Source organism: Tachysurus vachellii, chromosome 4, assembly GCF_030014155.1.
Source record: "Tachysurus vachellii isolate PV-2020 chromosome 4, HZAU_Pvac_v1, whole genome shotgun sequence".
In the NCBI taxonomy this organism is placed as follows: Eukaryota; Metazoa; Chordata; class Actinopteri; order Siluriformes; family Bagridae; genus Tachysurus; species Tachysurus vachellii.
Window position 1 is genome coordinate 13,058,431 of NC_083463.1, and position 15,691 is coordinate 13,074,121.

At 39.6% G+C, this 15,691-nt stretch overlaps 1 protein-coding gene across 2 annotated transcripts in view; it reads right to left on the bottom strand.

Annotated features, from left to right (window-relative positions):
- tgfbr3 (transforming growth factor, beta receptor III) overlaps positions 1-15,691 on the bottom strand; it is a 91,230-nt gene that overhangs the window by 52,082 nt on the left and 23,457 nt on the right. For both annotated transcript variants that reach the window (XM_060867805.1, XM_060867804.1), the window contains exon 3: positions 8,991-9,175. In XM_060867805.1, the coding sequence (XP_060723788.1) occupies positions 8,991-9,175 (185 nt within the window). The remainder of the gene's footprint in view (positions 1-8,990; positions 9,176-15,691) is intronic.

Consider the following 15,691-nt stretch of genomic DNA (forward strand, 5'->3'; position numbering starts at 1 on the left):
ACACACACACACACACACACAAATGCACACAAACACACACAAACACACACAAACGCACACAAACACACACAAACACACACAAACACACACAAACACACACACACACAGGCTGTCATTATCATGGGCAGAATAAAGACACCTTTTATGAATCTATTAAATAAAAATCCAAAATTCAGAGAGCTCAGGCCACACATTTGCCCTCTATGCATCCTGAAGGCACTGTGATGAAGGGAACAGATGGAAGAGATCAAAGTAAAGAGGGTGATTAAAACACGTTCTCCACACTCCTTAGATAAGGTGGCTGAGAGACTCCTTCTCTTTAAAAGAGACCATTCCTCAAGAGTCTCCCTCTTGCAAACATCACATTCCAAAACACCGTCCAACGTCATCACATCTTTCTACACGTCAGTTTTCATTCAAGAGCCCGTGACCAAAAGCAAGCAAAAAAGGATCCAAATCTACATCTGCATCCGTATTTTTGTAAAGCTGCTTTGTCTACTGTTAAGAGTGCTATAGAGATAAAACTGAAGAAAAAAACCTCTGCTAACATAAATGCTTTAAATGTTCCATATAGAAACGGATTATATTATATTATATTATGTTTTTATGAAATTCATATATTATATACATAAATATCATTGCATTAAGTATTTTCTTTAGTTCTTTGTCATTTTTATTAGGTACTTGATGTGCTTGGACTCTCTACTGATTAACATATGCTTGCCATGTTGCGAGTCCATATGCGAGTCCTGACAACGTGACCGTGACTGGCTCTGTTGTCTCTAGTTGTAAATGAAAGTTTTTCATTTTACTGTCGGTAGCCAAAGATGTTCGCAGACAGTCAATGCTCTCCTCTAACTTCCCATTATATTAAACAAGCTGCATTTTAAAAACTTTTTAAGCCTTACTTGGGTCAGGGGAAACGTGTTAGCCTTTGCCCTTCCACATTGGAAGCTGTTGCAAATAAAAGATAGCAATAAGAGAGGATAAAGGAACTGATAGGAAATTGAATGATTCACTGATTCATTGACACACCACTGATCTTTACACACCAATTCACTGATTCATACAAACCGATTCATTGATTTATTACAGTTGCTCCAGAGTGTGTCCAGGGAAAGTTGTGAACAAACTTGTAAAACCTTTGGCCCTTTCTGGCTATTTACATGACTATCTTTAAGAAGACATTAACAGTGCAGGGTGTTTTTGATGATTAATGATGAAAAAGGAAGGAGGAATTTTATTGTAGTGATGGTCTGAAATAATGGTGTGAGGTAGTTACATTTCTAATGTAACTACAATAATAATCCTAAAACCTGATACAATTGTGTGTAATAACAGACTTATAATGCTGTCTTTGTGCTATGTACAGATGAATTAAAAAAAGTAAAAGATCCACAATCTGTAAAACCCACAATGGTTAATCATTTTAAACTAATACAACACTGTAATGCATCTGAAAACAGAAACTGGTTACTGATCTGTAAGGAACTGGTAGATAAGAATTTGTGGGTTTCTCCCGTATCATTTTATAATGATTGGTGAAGAAATGTCTGAAAGATTATAGCAACAAGTACAGTCATCGTGACAGCCTACAGAGTCTGACTCAGAATGTGAGCATTACAGAAGCCTGCCGTCTGTCAGCATGAGTGATTAGGCTGTTAGGCATAAAGTGTATGAGCAGTACATACACACGCTCACTGCCAGGTGTTCAGTTTCACTTAATTGCACAGCAAAGTCGAAGAGACTGGAGAGAAGCCAGGAACTTGTAGGTTCACCCTCACGCAGCTGGGCCTTCCTCTGCTTTATTAAAGTGAAAGCATGGCCACAGAGAGAGAGGGGGAGAGAGAGAGAGAGAGAGAGAGAGAGGGAAAGCACAGAGGGGCAGGAAGCCATTCATTTAAGTTGTGCAGTAAAAATGAAAACGAATGGGTGCAAGTGTGGAAGTGCTGTGTGGCAGAGAGTGCATGTGTGACAGTGAGTGGGAGGGGGCTGGACTCACCAAGACTTTTCACATGGGGATGTTAGTTTAGTGCGGATGTGGGGGCAAACTGTGACACCTTGCAGCTGCTGTGTGTGTGTGTGTGTGTGTGTGTGTGTGTGTGTGTGTGTGTGTGTGTGTGTGCGCGAGTGTGTGTGTTTGTTTGTCCGTGTATCTGTGTGTGAGAGTGTGGGTGTGATGCTTCTGTACAGAAAGTAAGATGAAAACATGACTAACCTGCCTTTCAAACTGTAGTAATTTCACAGAGTCTCCGCAAGCTTCATCATGTTAACCAGTATGGGCAGAGTTTTTTTTTTGCTCTTCCTGTTCTACTTCCTGTTTCCTGTCCTCTTTCTGCTTACCCACTGAGTACTGGGCATGCCCATTAAATCAGAGACTTGCTAGCAATCAGGAATAAAATGACAACATCCTGTAAAAGCATCAAAACACTACATAGAAGTCTATTATGCTTGTGCATGCATGCATGCATGCATGCATGCACGTATGTGTGTGTCTGTCTATTTGTATGTTTTTAAGAAAACTAAAGATTTTTATAACTATTAAAGACAAAATTATTTCTTTTGATTTTTGCTTCTGCTTTTGCTGCTTTGGAAGGTATTCACACTGAGAACACTGGAAAAACTGAATGAACACAACTACTTTAATGATGTCGCTGTCCTACAGAATGAAAAATCTTCAATTTTCTAAACATCCCCGCAGTTTGTGACTAAAGGTGTAAGTTCATCATGTTTATACTGCGTGCCAAGCATTCAATGTTTCATTCCAGTGAAGAAATATTGTGGGAGAAGATTCAAAGACAAACAGACCCTCCTAATTCAATACAACATGCTAAATAATCTTTTTGCTCAGTACACAATGCTAAATAAACTATTATATTACTGCTGCTAGTACGTGCTGCTATTACACAACTCTTCATATCTTTAGAGCTCAGCTTCAGGTGGAATCCAAAGAGTAATGATAGAGGTCTTCCAGTAATCCCCAGACCGCCAAGTCACCTCTGTTCTGACTTCATCCAGAGCTTGCTCCAAAAAAAACAGGGAACAAGCCATTTGAAACAAAGACAAATGGATCTTCAGACTTCATACAGAGTGCAGTGGCCTGTGCTCTGTGTGCTCTCCACAAATTCCTCCCGATCCAGACGGTGAAGGGTGTTGGACACTTAAAACACAGAGATTGTGCAAGGCAAGACAACACATCAACAATAATAACAGTTGGTGGTAGACACAAGACATTTAGAGCGACAGAGTGGTATAGAGAGGCAGGAAACTTTACAAAATGTGGGTAACCATGCAAGTAACAATTAAAATGAATGTGCATAAGCGGTTGTGTGTGTTTGTGTGGGTGTGTGTGTGTTAGCGAGAGAGAGAGAGAGAGATTGACATTGATCACACACCTAGTAGAGCATTGCTAATTCAGAAAGCTCACACTAATCCAAAAAGAGACCAACATCTCATTCAGTAATGTAACTTGTAGGAGACATATTAATAATAGTTTTTACAACATCCAAAATAATCTGCGTACTCAGTAACCAATGCTACATATTCAGAATTGAATCAGGATTTAAAATGATCTAAAGATAAAAACGCTTTGCTGGCTGAGTATAGCTCTGTAACACTGTGCTGATTAGGTCATGGGTTCGAGAACATTAGTGAGTGGATCGGCCCAGGGGACGGCCAGTAACCCTATAGCCTCTTCTAGGCTTTCGGCCTTGGCTTTGGAGGCTTTAAATCAGCACGCCACAGAACTGTTTACCTCCTGAAGGATCTGCTGCATCTGTTAATAAAGGCCAGTGGCGCCTGGACTCAAGAAACCTGACCCTGGTTTTAGGAGGTGCACACGGTACCACAGAAGGACAGTGTGTGTTTGCGTGTGTGTATGTGTCCAGATGGCCACATCTGTGCCTATATCTCAGGTAGGTGTCATTAATGCCAAGGCTGCTATCTACCTTTTCCACATGTCCTTGAGAGATTAAAAAGCCTGACCTTTATCACTATCCCTGATTCAGCTCCATCACTAATTCCACCCTCACCTTAAGCTTCATAACTCATTCCACCCTGAATTTCAGCTTCATCCTTGACTCCAACCTGCCCTTCAGTTCCATCTCTGATTCCACCCTGACATTCAGCTCTGCCCCACTTTAGCTTCTGTAAAGACGAGACATGCAAGCTACCTTTGTCAAGCACACAGGCAATCAAGGCTTGGAATTCCTTTGTCTCTGATTCATGAAGGAGCAGAATATCACTGTCACATCCCAAGTACCATGTCACAGAATTCACTATAATTATATCTGCTTTATACACGTAATTCTTATATCGTAATTCCGTATGCAAGTCTATATGAAACTGTGCTTACTACAATCCTGGCACTGCCAGCTGCTCAGCTCATTCCTACTCTTAAGGAATGTATCTTGGGTTTAAGTTTTTCTGGATGAAAGAATAAATTAATAACTGTAATGTCACTGGAGTGAGTGAATGCACAAAAGAGGAATGGAGAACTCCTGAACTCGTTCCAAAACCAATAGTCAGAGATGAAGGAGGAAACCATGTAAAAACACAAATAATGTTGTGTAAAGCCCAGCCACACAATCACAGTCGAACGTGTCAAGAACAAACAGTTTCACATGACATGCAAGTGTGTTCTGGGTCATCAATCCCTAGAGAAAGGAAATCTGTCCGTTTAGCGAGACAATGCTACGGAAAACATCAAACTACAATAACATTAACTGAGCCTAATGTGACAAACTGTATTAATGGAATTTGTGCCTTTTGAGAATTTCACAACATCCCAGCAGTGTTCAGTCATGAGAGGTCACTGGCCTCCTTTGGGAGACCATTGTGTTTAACCTTAACCCCGGTTGCCAGGCGTCCTGAAGCAGAATACAGTAAGTATACGGGAATAGAAAAAAATTTGGAAAGGAAACACATAGCTACAAAAGACCTTGAAGGAACAGTGTGGCTATAGATGAAACTTTACCCTTGCCCCAAATATCCTCAATCAGCCAAGATATGTTTGCTGTCCAAAATATTCATCATTAGTTTTTTTGCACTGAACCTGCGACTTGAATGATGGAAGCAAGTAAAAGATGCTTATAGCTGAAAATATACACATTCATGTACAACCCTCCTCAAAACAAAAATTGTTATTGGGACAAGTAACACCATAAATGGTTTATAATGTAGCTGCACTCCAACTTCAAAATGTAGGTTACACCTCCTACCTGAGTCTGATTCTTGTGTTAAATGGTACTGAATTGATGCAATTGCTATATGGTATTGTGATAAATGAAACTGCAAACTTTGGTTTGGTTTGGGATATTTTTAAAACAAGAAGAAGAGGAAACAAAGACGCAGACCTGTGGTCAGTAGTAAAGATTAGATTATCAATTCAGTACAATTTTATTTATATAGCACTTTTAACAACGTACATCATCACAAAGCAGCTTTACAAAAATAAAAATTCACAGATTATGTGTGCATGAATATGTACCATATATAATTATGTGTATATCTAAGTACATTGATTAAACCACTCCGGATTTGTATGTACACTACGGGTTATCCCCAGGCTTTTGTTCTTTAGTATCCCAATCTCTCATTTAAATCAGAAAGCACAATAATGTATCATAGTATACCAAATACCTGAAACTTGGCACATGCTGAGTGGAACAGCCTTATCTGTCAGAGTATGTAGACAAAACTCACATGTTGAAGAGCACTAGCACGCCATAATCCCTACTGTACACAGTGTGCTGTGTGTTCTTTCCTACAAAACAATGACAGAAATGGCTATAGGGCAATATATGGAAAACACATGGTTTAAATTGGCCTGAAATCAGGTTGGGGATTTATGTTCATTTGTGCCTTTATACCTGATGGCAGCACTGGTGTGTTTATCATAGTTGAAACTTTGGCTAAAAATATTATTGATAGTTGCTGCTCCTGTCTTTTCCATCGACGCAGGCGCGGCCTGTAGTATTCATTCCCAATGGAAGAGGACTGGTGTCTATGCCCATCAGTCCCACTTATGGAAGCATTCAAACATTCTCAGCATTAAATATATCTATCTATCTATGTATCTAATTTGAATTGACTTGGTATCAGGTATTTCTGTTGATGCAACATCAGCTCTCATATGTCTTACAGTCTGCCAGTAAATTTAACGTTAAATTTCCAGTTATCGCACTTTCTCCACTAAAAGGAAGCTCTATAATCAGACATCAGAGTGATGATAAACACTGTTTAAACTCTGATATACCTGCTTACATACGCACTGAGCAAACTGAGAGCTGGCCTCTGTTCAAGTGTTTGCTTCAGTCACTCAGTGATTTGCAGGCCTTGTGATACACAGCAAGGAAAACCATAGGCCTGTTGCCAAGCTGCAAACACAAACACACCACAGTGGAATCATAGGCAAAGAAAGCAAATTCTTTCCACTGCCAACCAAAACCAAAGACTAATCATGTTAAAGGTTTTACTAGAGTCATACCAATGAGTCATGGCTTTTACCACATAAACTAATAAAGCACTGCTAAGTCACAAAGCTCAAACTAATCCTAAAAGTGACAGCCATCTTATTCAATAATGAAGCACTGTGGGAGATTTGATTAATGACATAGTGCTCTCACTGTACAACAAAGCCACAATGACATGACATGACCTGTGAAAAACACATGTCTATACCTCATCTGGACAAGAGCGATCAGACAACATAAATCTGAGAAGTACATTGTAAAAAATCTTGGAAAACTATGGATGGCTTACTTGATTTAAAAATTAACTTACTTCAACTGTTTAATTGATGTTCTTCACAAAAGGTTTAGAAAAAACAAAAGAAAAGTTTAGTGACCTATGCTTGTCTGCACAGACTTCAGTAGAATAGAGCAATTAGCTACCTAATTACTGAAAGATTTCTCTATACTATTTTACATCCATCTTCCACATGACCGCCTTATCCTGGTCACAGCATGGAATTCCAGTCCATCTCTGGGCATCATGCACACACTTATTCACACCAAGGGGCAATTTAGGGTCCCAGTCCACCAACTGGAACATATTTGGGAGAAAAGCATTGCAGATACAGGGAGAAACATGTAGAGAGTCACCCATGCTGAGGACTAAACAAATGTGATACAGTATGAAAACCAAAAAGCATGAAATATTGGTATTACACATTGCTTAACCTTCGGAAATCTCCCATAGATGAGTCTGGTGAGATTTCTGGCCCGTTTTTAATTATAGAAAATAAAACATCAAATTTCAATTCCACCTCTTCTTCATTTCACCACTTTTCTCACCTAAGCAATAATAAATCATCTGTATTTAAGAGGAAGTTTGGGTAAACAAACCTCCTACAAGAGGATGAGGAAAACAGGTGACAATATTGATGTAGTTGTGAAGAAAGTAGTATTTTTGTTTGGTTCTGTTGTGAGAAAAGTGTTGTCTGCTAATGCTGTAATCTCACTGCTCATATTAAGAGAGGCCATGCTGTGCTGTAATTGTGCATGCAAGCAGGGTTTGATATTGTATTTCAATAGCATAGGGCCCACAGCACTCAGGCACATTAAAGGGCTCTCCTCGATCCGCGTGGCTGATAGTGCCTAACAACCGCAACCATTTTGCCAAGATATACACTCCTTTTTCCTCCTCTTCTTTCTCCCCTACTCTTCTCTGAACAAAACCACTAAATGAGAGCCCCCTCACTTGAGGCCTGCTGCTGTTATTCTTGGGATGTGTGCACACAGGAAAGTTGATGACTAGTCTTTCTTTTTCCAGCCTATACTTTTTCCTCTGTAAATTCACTGCTCATATCTTTAGACAACTTTTTGTGATCACTGTGTGTGTGTGTGTGTGTGTGTGTGTGTGTGTGTGTGTGTGTGTGTGTGTGTGTGTCCAATGTGTGTCCAGGCTCCAAATGCAGGCTCTGCAGAATAACAGAAACACAAAAAACGATGCCATTTCTTCTGAAATGTCACGAGTCAGCACAGCTCTCTGCCAACAAGGCCGTCCAGCGATTACAACATCAATTCATCTGATAGTCACAATGAGATCACACACCCACCTTTCTCTGTTTCTCAAACTTCCCCTTTCACTCACAAACCATCCAACGGGGTTATTAACAACCCACCCAGACTGCAGTGTTCAGAACATGTTTTCATTCCTCTCCATCAGAGCCAGTTAAAGCTGAATAAGCTGGTTCTTCAATGTCCAACTACATACTAATCTTATTATTAAGATATATTCTAAAACAAAAAAAGACACATTGGACATTTCTTTATTTATGTTGGAAGATGGTCCACACACACAGAAAATGTATTTCTCATTTTAAAAACACAGGAAAGAAGTGTCTATGGATTCATAGGAAAATGAAAATGTGTTTTTATGTGAAATTCATCGGTAGCTTGTTCTCCTTTTTCTCTGATGGATGGGGTTGAGAGAGTTGGAAAATACAGGTTTGTATGAATATGGTTCAAGAAAGGATGCATTTTGTACATCTTACTTTTTTTAATGAACATGTTTATTCATTATTTATTATAATGAACAAATAGTTCAGAATAGTTGAAAAAAGAATTTGGTTTAAAATTTTCAATCAATAACATTTCTGCATTTAGTGTCCTAAGTTATCTTCTTAACACTGAATCTATTAAGCTAATAATGCTTAATATTGCTGTGAATGAATTTTATATTATCTAGTACTGTGCAAGCTGGAGGTGTGTATTGCTAATGGATTCACCCGATTAGAGACTGAATCCCAGCTTGAATCTCTCCTTTCACCTCTGCCTATCAAGGAAGCATTTAATTCCAAGCAGTAGGGATGTGTTTAAAAAAAATCCTATGAGTGAATCTTTGAATCTTTGAATCTATGAATCTTTAACTTGCTGTGTGAATATTATTATGCTAAGTATTGATGTGGCTCTAAATTTTGTCTCTAAATCTTCCACAGAGCATCTAAAGGTCTTCACCTACTACATCCTCCTTTATAAGAGTCTTACCTCAGGTTTCTCTGTCATTTCCTCTGTGTTGCTGCTGCGCAGGTTGATGATGTGAACTTCCTGAGGGAGGATGGTGGTTCCACGGCTCGCACAACCTGATAGAGCTGTGTAGCTCTTCTGTAGAGCCTGCACAGGGTGACCTTTTCCAACAGGTAATAACTCACATGGGCTACGTGACGGTGGACCTGGAACATAAGAGTGCACATAGAGAACATCAGAAACAAATAAGCACTCTGATGAGGTGTCTGATGGGGGCTTTCATTCATCCAGTGAGCAAAGTAAAGTAGACTGGGCAAAGTGACAGGATAAGATGAGAAGGGAAACAATGTGATTACTAATCTAATGGAAGACTTGAGGATGCATCTTGTTTTTTTGTTGCAAGGCAAGATGGAGAGAAATAAAGATTCTTAGGGTTTATGATTCATTTAGGTCCAGATGTGAAATAAATGATTAAACAAAAAATATCTCAGAGATTTTAGTGATTCTGGGTTTGATTAGTGTAGTAACAGCCTGTAACAGATTATAGTTAGCTTAGATTGCCATGTGCATGTGTTCTTGCAGAGCAGCCTATGAATTATAAAGGAAGTACCCCTTTTCAGCCAGAACTTTGGGGCTGTTCAGATATGAAGCAAAAATACATAACACTCATATTAATAGTTCAAGTGCAATGTTGGTCCCAATCTGTCTTTGATATGCACAGGATCTGTTTACTGCTTATCACTGGAAAGCACATGGGCTGGACAGAAAACTCTGAAGTTGTATGGACTCCAAATGGGCCCAAGGAGAACAGCAAACCCATCACGTGGGTTAAACAGTGCTTAGGGACTTTATTCAACAAGCGTAAACACAAACGTTGTTTTTCTTGCTGCAACTCCCATGTCACTAATTGATATAGATACCAATAAATAAGCTGAGAGTGTAGACATGTAGGGAGGCAGGCATCCAATAGTGTCTCCCACTTGTACTCCACACTCCCTCTTTATTAGCAAAAATCTCTGACCCATTTGTCCTCCTCTATAGCCTCCACTGTCACATTAACCCATTTTCCCTCTCTCTCCTTACATGGCTATGTTGACCCACTCCTAATCACTTACAACAGGACTTCACAAGCTTCTCTTACGGAGAAACGGCATGACAACAACACTATGTATCATATGGACAATCTCGGTATATTCTCTCGAGAAGTCTCTGAGCTGCGGCCTTGAAGCTCAGCACAGAGGGCAATGGGTTAGCAAGAAATGGAACAACTCCTTTTGTTATCATACCTCCAATTAAGGGCAGAACTATATGGTCTGATATATATGGGCTAACAGCAGTTCAGCTTCTAAATTTACTATGACTTACATGTGGCATATTATGACAATGCCTTTTGACTTAATGTTCTTGCTAAAATATAATAGGTGTATCAGCTATCACAAAGTGCAATAATTGAATTCAATTTGTTTCTGAGCATGAGATTATTATTATTTAAACAAAATAATAGACAAATAGGATTATTTCCCAATATTTGGCAGAACTCTTGCCCTAAGGATTATGGGGCGTTTGTCTCATCTCAGCAGCCCTTGCAAGCCTGGAGGGGAATGTCAGGCTCAGACAGCCTGAGACTTCAAAAGGGGCATGACATTTTGAAGAAACAAGACACAGCAAGAGAAACAGCAGACTTTGGCTTCTTTACTGGAGCATAACAGTCCACAATCAGAGGCAGGCAGAATTAACATAAAAGATCATGCATGCACAAACAAAAAGAGTGCAAGCAGTTCTGGATCATGCTGCTTGGACGATGACTAATGTTTTTATATTAAAGCGCATTGTTCACATTATAATAATAAGGCTGCACTCTTGCCTTGATGTCTGCTGCCTGGACTTTCTCGCAGGAAAAAAGCAGCATATTTTTTTTGTAGCTTGTTTACAGTAAGTAAGTAAGGTGCAAGAATGAATAGCTATCACTGCCAAAACAGCTCAAGTATCTCACAGGATACATTAATGCAAAACTGTGAATGTTTAAAGCTGACATTGTATGACTGACTTATTGCAACTTTGGCATGCTTTGGACCTATGAAGATAATAGGGTAGTAGCATCAGCAGAAATATTATCGAGTTAGTTTGCCTAGGTTTTCTGATAGCAAGGTGGTTCTGTTGTGTTGCTACCTTTAAAATGACATACATATAGCTTATATATATCAAACTTTAAACAAACATTTAATTTTCATCACGGTTACAGTATATTCAGTAGAGAATATTGATCAAGTTATATGGCTGCTATCTAAGTTTAGTTAAATATATTTTTAGGATCAAGTGTTTAAGGCTCTGGGTTGTTCCTTGGAAGGTCAGGGTTCAAGCCCCACCCCCAGCCCGGGCAGGCTGTATCATGGATGATCCTGTGTTCTGACCCCAACCTCCAAAGCTGGGATATGTGAAGAAAGAATTTGAATAGCTAGCCCACATGTTATTTTTTTGTCAGTGTGTAAAATAGTTTAAAAGATCCTCTTCTTTCAATAGAGTAACTATTATTGTGTGATCACACAATTAAAAGAGGTGATGAAGATTCATATTACCATACAGTATACTTGTTTACAGATTAGCCTACATTACATCACTGTATATATTATATCACTGTATATATTATATCACTGTATAGATTTCCACATGCACAACTGCAATTATATGCAATTACATTATTTGTGATTCTTTTGTTACTGCTTATATCTTTAAAAATAAAACTGCCACCATTTTTCAGGATTTTTACGATTAAAACAATACACTCAAATGAACACACACTCTCACCAGTCATGAGATTGATCACACAGATGCGCCAAAGATAAAATTTCTGAATAAGGAAACCATCTGTGAAATCTGCATACCCTTATTTTATACCCTGTTTTGACTGCAGAGAACTTTGATGAATAAGGGCCAATTTAATCGTAATGCATCTGTTTATAGTGCATGAACAGTCACATCCATGTGAGATCCATGCAGCCCCTTTCCCTCTTTCTCCTGCATGAGAGGAACAGTATAGAACAATATTAAATGAAAGGTGATGACCTTTGGACAACAATGCCGATCCCTTCGGTATAAACATCTCACTCGAACAATCTCACCATCTCCCGCACACACAAACACAAGCAGTTTTGTTTTCTATCACAAGGTCAACTCTACTGGCCAAGTGTTCTTCTATGTCAGAGCCTCTCCACCCGCCACACACCAAGCTGTTCACAGTCCAAAGCCTAACCAACCACAATATACACACCACCACACCACAACACTGATCAGAGGAACATTTGGAAGTCATTAGAGAGAGAAATAAGGAGAGATTGTGTGCGTGTGTATGGCTTCGACTTCAACGCCTCGTGACTAACAAGATGCATGTGCTCCTTGCAGAGTGATCTGAATCAGGATAGAGCCACGGTTTCCTCTCTGTGTATATTGGGATGACAGAAGTGTTTGCAACAAGAGCCCAGAAAGCCTCAGAGCCCTTTTTTTCCCTTTCAGCACACTCACTCGCTCATACCAAGCTGAGATCCAGCCCTTTACGCAAACAAATTCTCAGAAGATTAATCACAATGGCCATTTTGGGCACAAAATCAAGCTAAAAGATTGCTGGCTTTAAGCTCAACATAAACTACATGATTATAACAGATAGAAACAGAGTTTTTTTCTTTTTACATATTTTTCGTATTCTGTGTCTGGACAATATAATGACCACCATGATAAAGACGATAATTCGAGCTACAGTTCTGAACTACAGTACCTAGCTATAGCTAGTTATTTAGGTCATGTTTTGTTAGCATACTAATAGACTTTCAGCTTATTTAACACAGTATATCTAACATATCGGGTTTAGCTACTATCTAACTATTTATGCTTAGCTGCTTCAAAAGATTGTCTAGAGTCTAGACAGTTAGCCAAATATAAAAATGAAATCATTTGATTAACATTAATTAGCTATCTATTTATGTGTAAGCTAACAAACTTCAACAGCAGCTACTTGTTGCATTGCTACCTAGCTTATTTCTGAGCAAGCCAATGCCAGCTAGTTAGCTTTGGAGAACAGCTACCTATTTTTTAAAGAAATAAAGAAAAGAATCATGAGATTAAGAACAGTAGATACAGTATGCAATACCTTATGACCTCTCTCTGTGAGTAATAAAGAGTGCAAGTGGTTTAACAATGTTTATTACACTAATGGAACACGTGTGTCTTTATATCTTTTCAAGCAAACACACAAAACATTATCGTCTGATTTGTGTGTTTGCTCCAATTGTACAAGCTTTCAGCATTCATCATTTTTTCATCATTTATTATCCCTCAGCTCTGTACGTCTTTTAACGAAATCACTGAGGAAACTCGTTTTAGTTGTTGTTTAATTGTTACTCAAATTCGTTTATCCTCCTACATCACTGGATCTTATATACCCACACATGGTTTCTGAACATAAATATCCTGTAGTGAACCTCCGGGATTTGCTGGTGAAATGCCTGCTGTGTCACAAGTCAAGACAACTGCACTTGGGTTATAATCTTAAAGCTCCTCTAATGAATGAGTAAATCTCTTCAGCCAGTCAGCATGTCTTACTGCTGGTCAAACTTTTAAGTGACCTGCATGACCTTTATAAACTTCATGTCATGTGTGAGGCGTCACTTGTCCTTCCTGTCCAATCTTCTTCCCTAATGAGTTTACAGCCTGTATTCACTTTAACATGTCATCATGTAAAGTCAGCATGTATCTCTCCAGTCCTTCACTGTCACACACTTATCTTACTGTCCTTACAAGGTTCTTCCATTGACAATTACTAATGCAGCTACACACTTTCTCTCTTTTTACCACACTTCCTCTATCAGTCACTCACTCTCACTAACACCACTGTCACAGTTACTGTCACTCTCTCTCTCTTTCTCCCCAACATCTCTATCTCTCTTTCACTATCTCTCTCTCAAAAATCCCTCAACCAGACTTTTCCTCTTCTCACTGAAGCTGGGATCAACAAGCACCATCCAGAGGAGGGGGAAAAGACAATGTGGAAGATCGCCAAAAGATTACAACACTTATTGGGCAGAGTTTCTTTATTTAACTGCCTAAAGGAAAAAAACTCCACAGACAATAAAGTGGATTAGACAAAAGAATACAGACATTTTTACTACAATAAAATAAGGAAGCCAAGCATTTTTTTTATACTCTTTGACCAAAAATGGAAATAGAATCAGAGGCTAATAGACAAAGAAGGCTCATAAAGTGCAGCAAACAATATGCACATTAGCCTGCAGTAATAAATTCACCGAAATAAACGTCCAACCATTACCGATCGATGATAGTAGAATGTATGGAGTTGAATGTTAGATAAAAACATCAAGAGCAAATTTAGCAGGAGAGCAGAAGAAAGCAGCAGCACACAGAGCAATGCTAAATGAATGACTTCATGACAGTATTTTATTCGTTTTACTATCTTGTCAAACAAATGGAATGCTTTTCGTAGTACATCTGGAAAGACTATGAGTCTGTCTGTCTGAGAGAAAAAAGAGAGCAGGAGAGAAAAAGAGTTTTTTTTTAATATTCTCTGTCGCTTTGTGTATCCTCCCTGTCTACTATTTGCATTCACCTTTCCACTTCTCTGGGCTCTTTTTGTTTCTCTCTCTCTCTCTCTCTCTCTCTCTCACTCTCTCTCTTTCTGTCTCTCCCTCTCTCTCTCTCTCTCTCTCTCTCTCTCTCTCTCTCTCTCTTTCTGTCTCTCCCTCTTTCTAGCACACGGAGGACACACAGGTCCTGCATGACCTAGTAGATCGACCAAAGAAGTCTGCATACCTAAAACAAACATTTTACATTGAGTTTAAGCACTCAGACACACACACACAACAATGTGAAGAAAATCAGATGTATCTGTAAAAGAGTCAGTATAGAAGAGTTAATAAGAGAACCGAGAGAGTGGGGGTGGAGAGAGATTGATGGGCGTCAGTAGATTACTTTACAGTATGCTGTAAAGCTTCCAGATACAGGAAAATGCAACCCACTTGCACCTGTTTCAGAGATGCTGAATGACAAACCAAAACCACAAAAGTAGTGCATATTGTGACGGCGGAGATAACACCACTGTAAGCTACACAAAAGTGCTCTTCACCTCTGTGTTGCAAAAGTGATGCTTCACCATAGTATTGCTGAGTGTCGTCAAGGCACTTTACGGCACCAGATCACCTTCCCCTTGCTGCACTGCTTCCACCTCCACCTCTTTGCACTAAAATAAAAGAGCACTAAGTTTTCCACCTCATTCCCGTCACCGCGCTTTGTCTCTGTGTCCCACCTCGCAGCACCAGTAGTTACACTGGTGGAGAATGCAGGTACCACGGGTTACCATGGAGCAGTTATTGCAATACCTCCTGTAGAGCAGGATCTGGTGAAGAGACTCCAGGTGACCACCAAAGAGCTGTTGGACATGAAGAGGGTTCTCACAGAAGAAAAAAGCCACTTCAAACCAGGAGCTACTTCATGCCCTCAACTATAGCAACAATGGAGGTCAGCCACGATCACTGCTGAGAATTCTGGGCCGCTCCCCACTGGCTAACATCCCTCTGCCAGCTTGAAGCAGGACCAACCGGGGAGAGGAGCACCACCCCACCCCTGTACCCACGGAGCCAAGTCAAAATCCAGATTAATTGGCAGTCGATCACCGCCCTCGAAGTCGCATGTTTACATGCCGATGCTCGCTCTGTCCC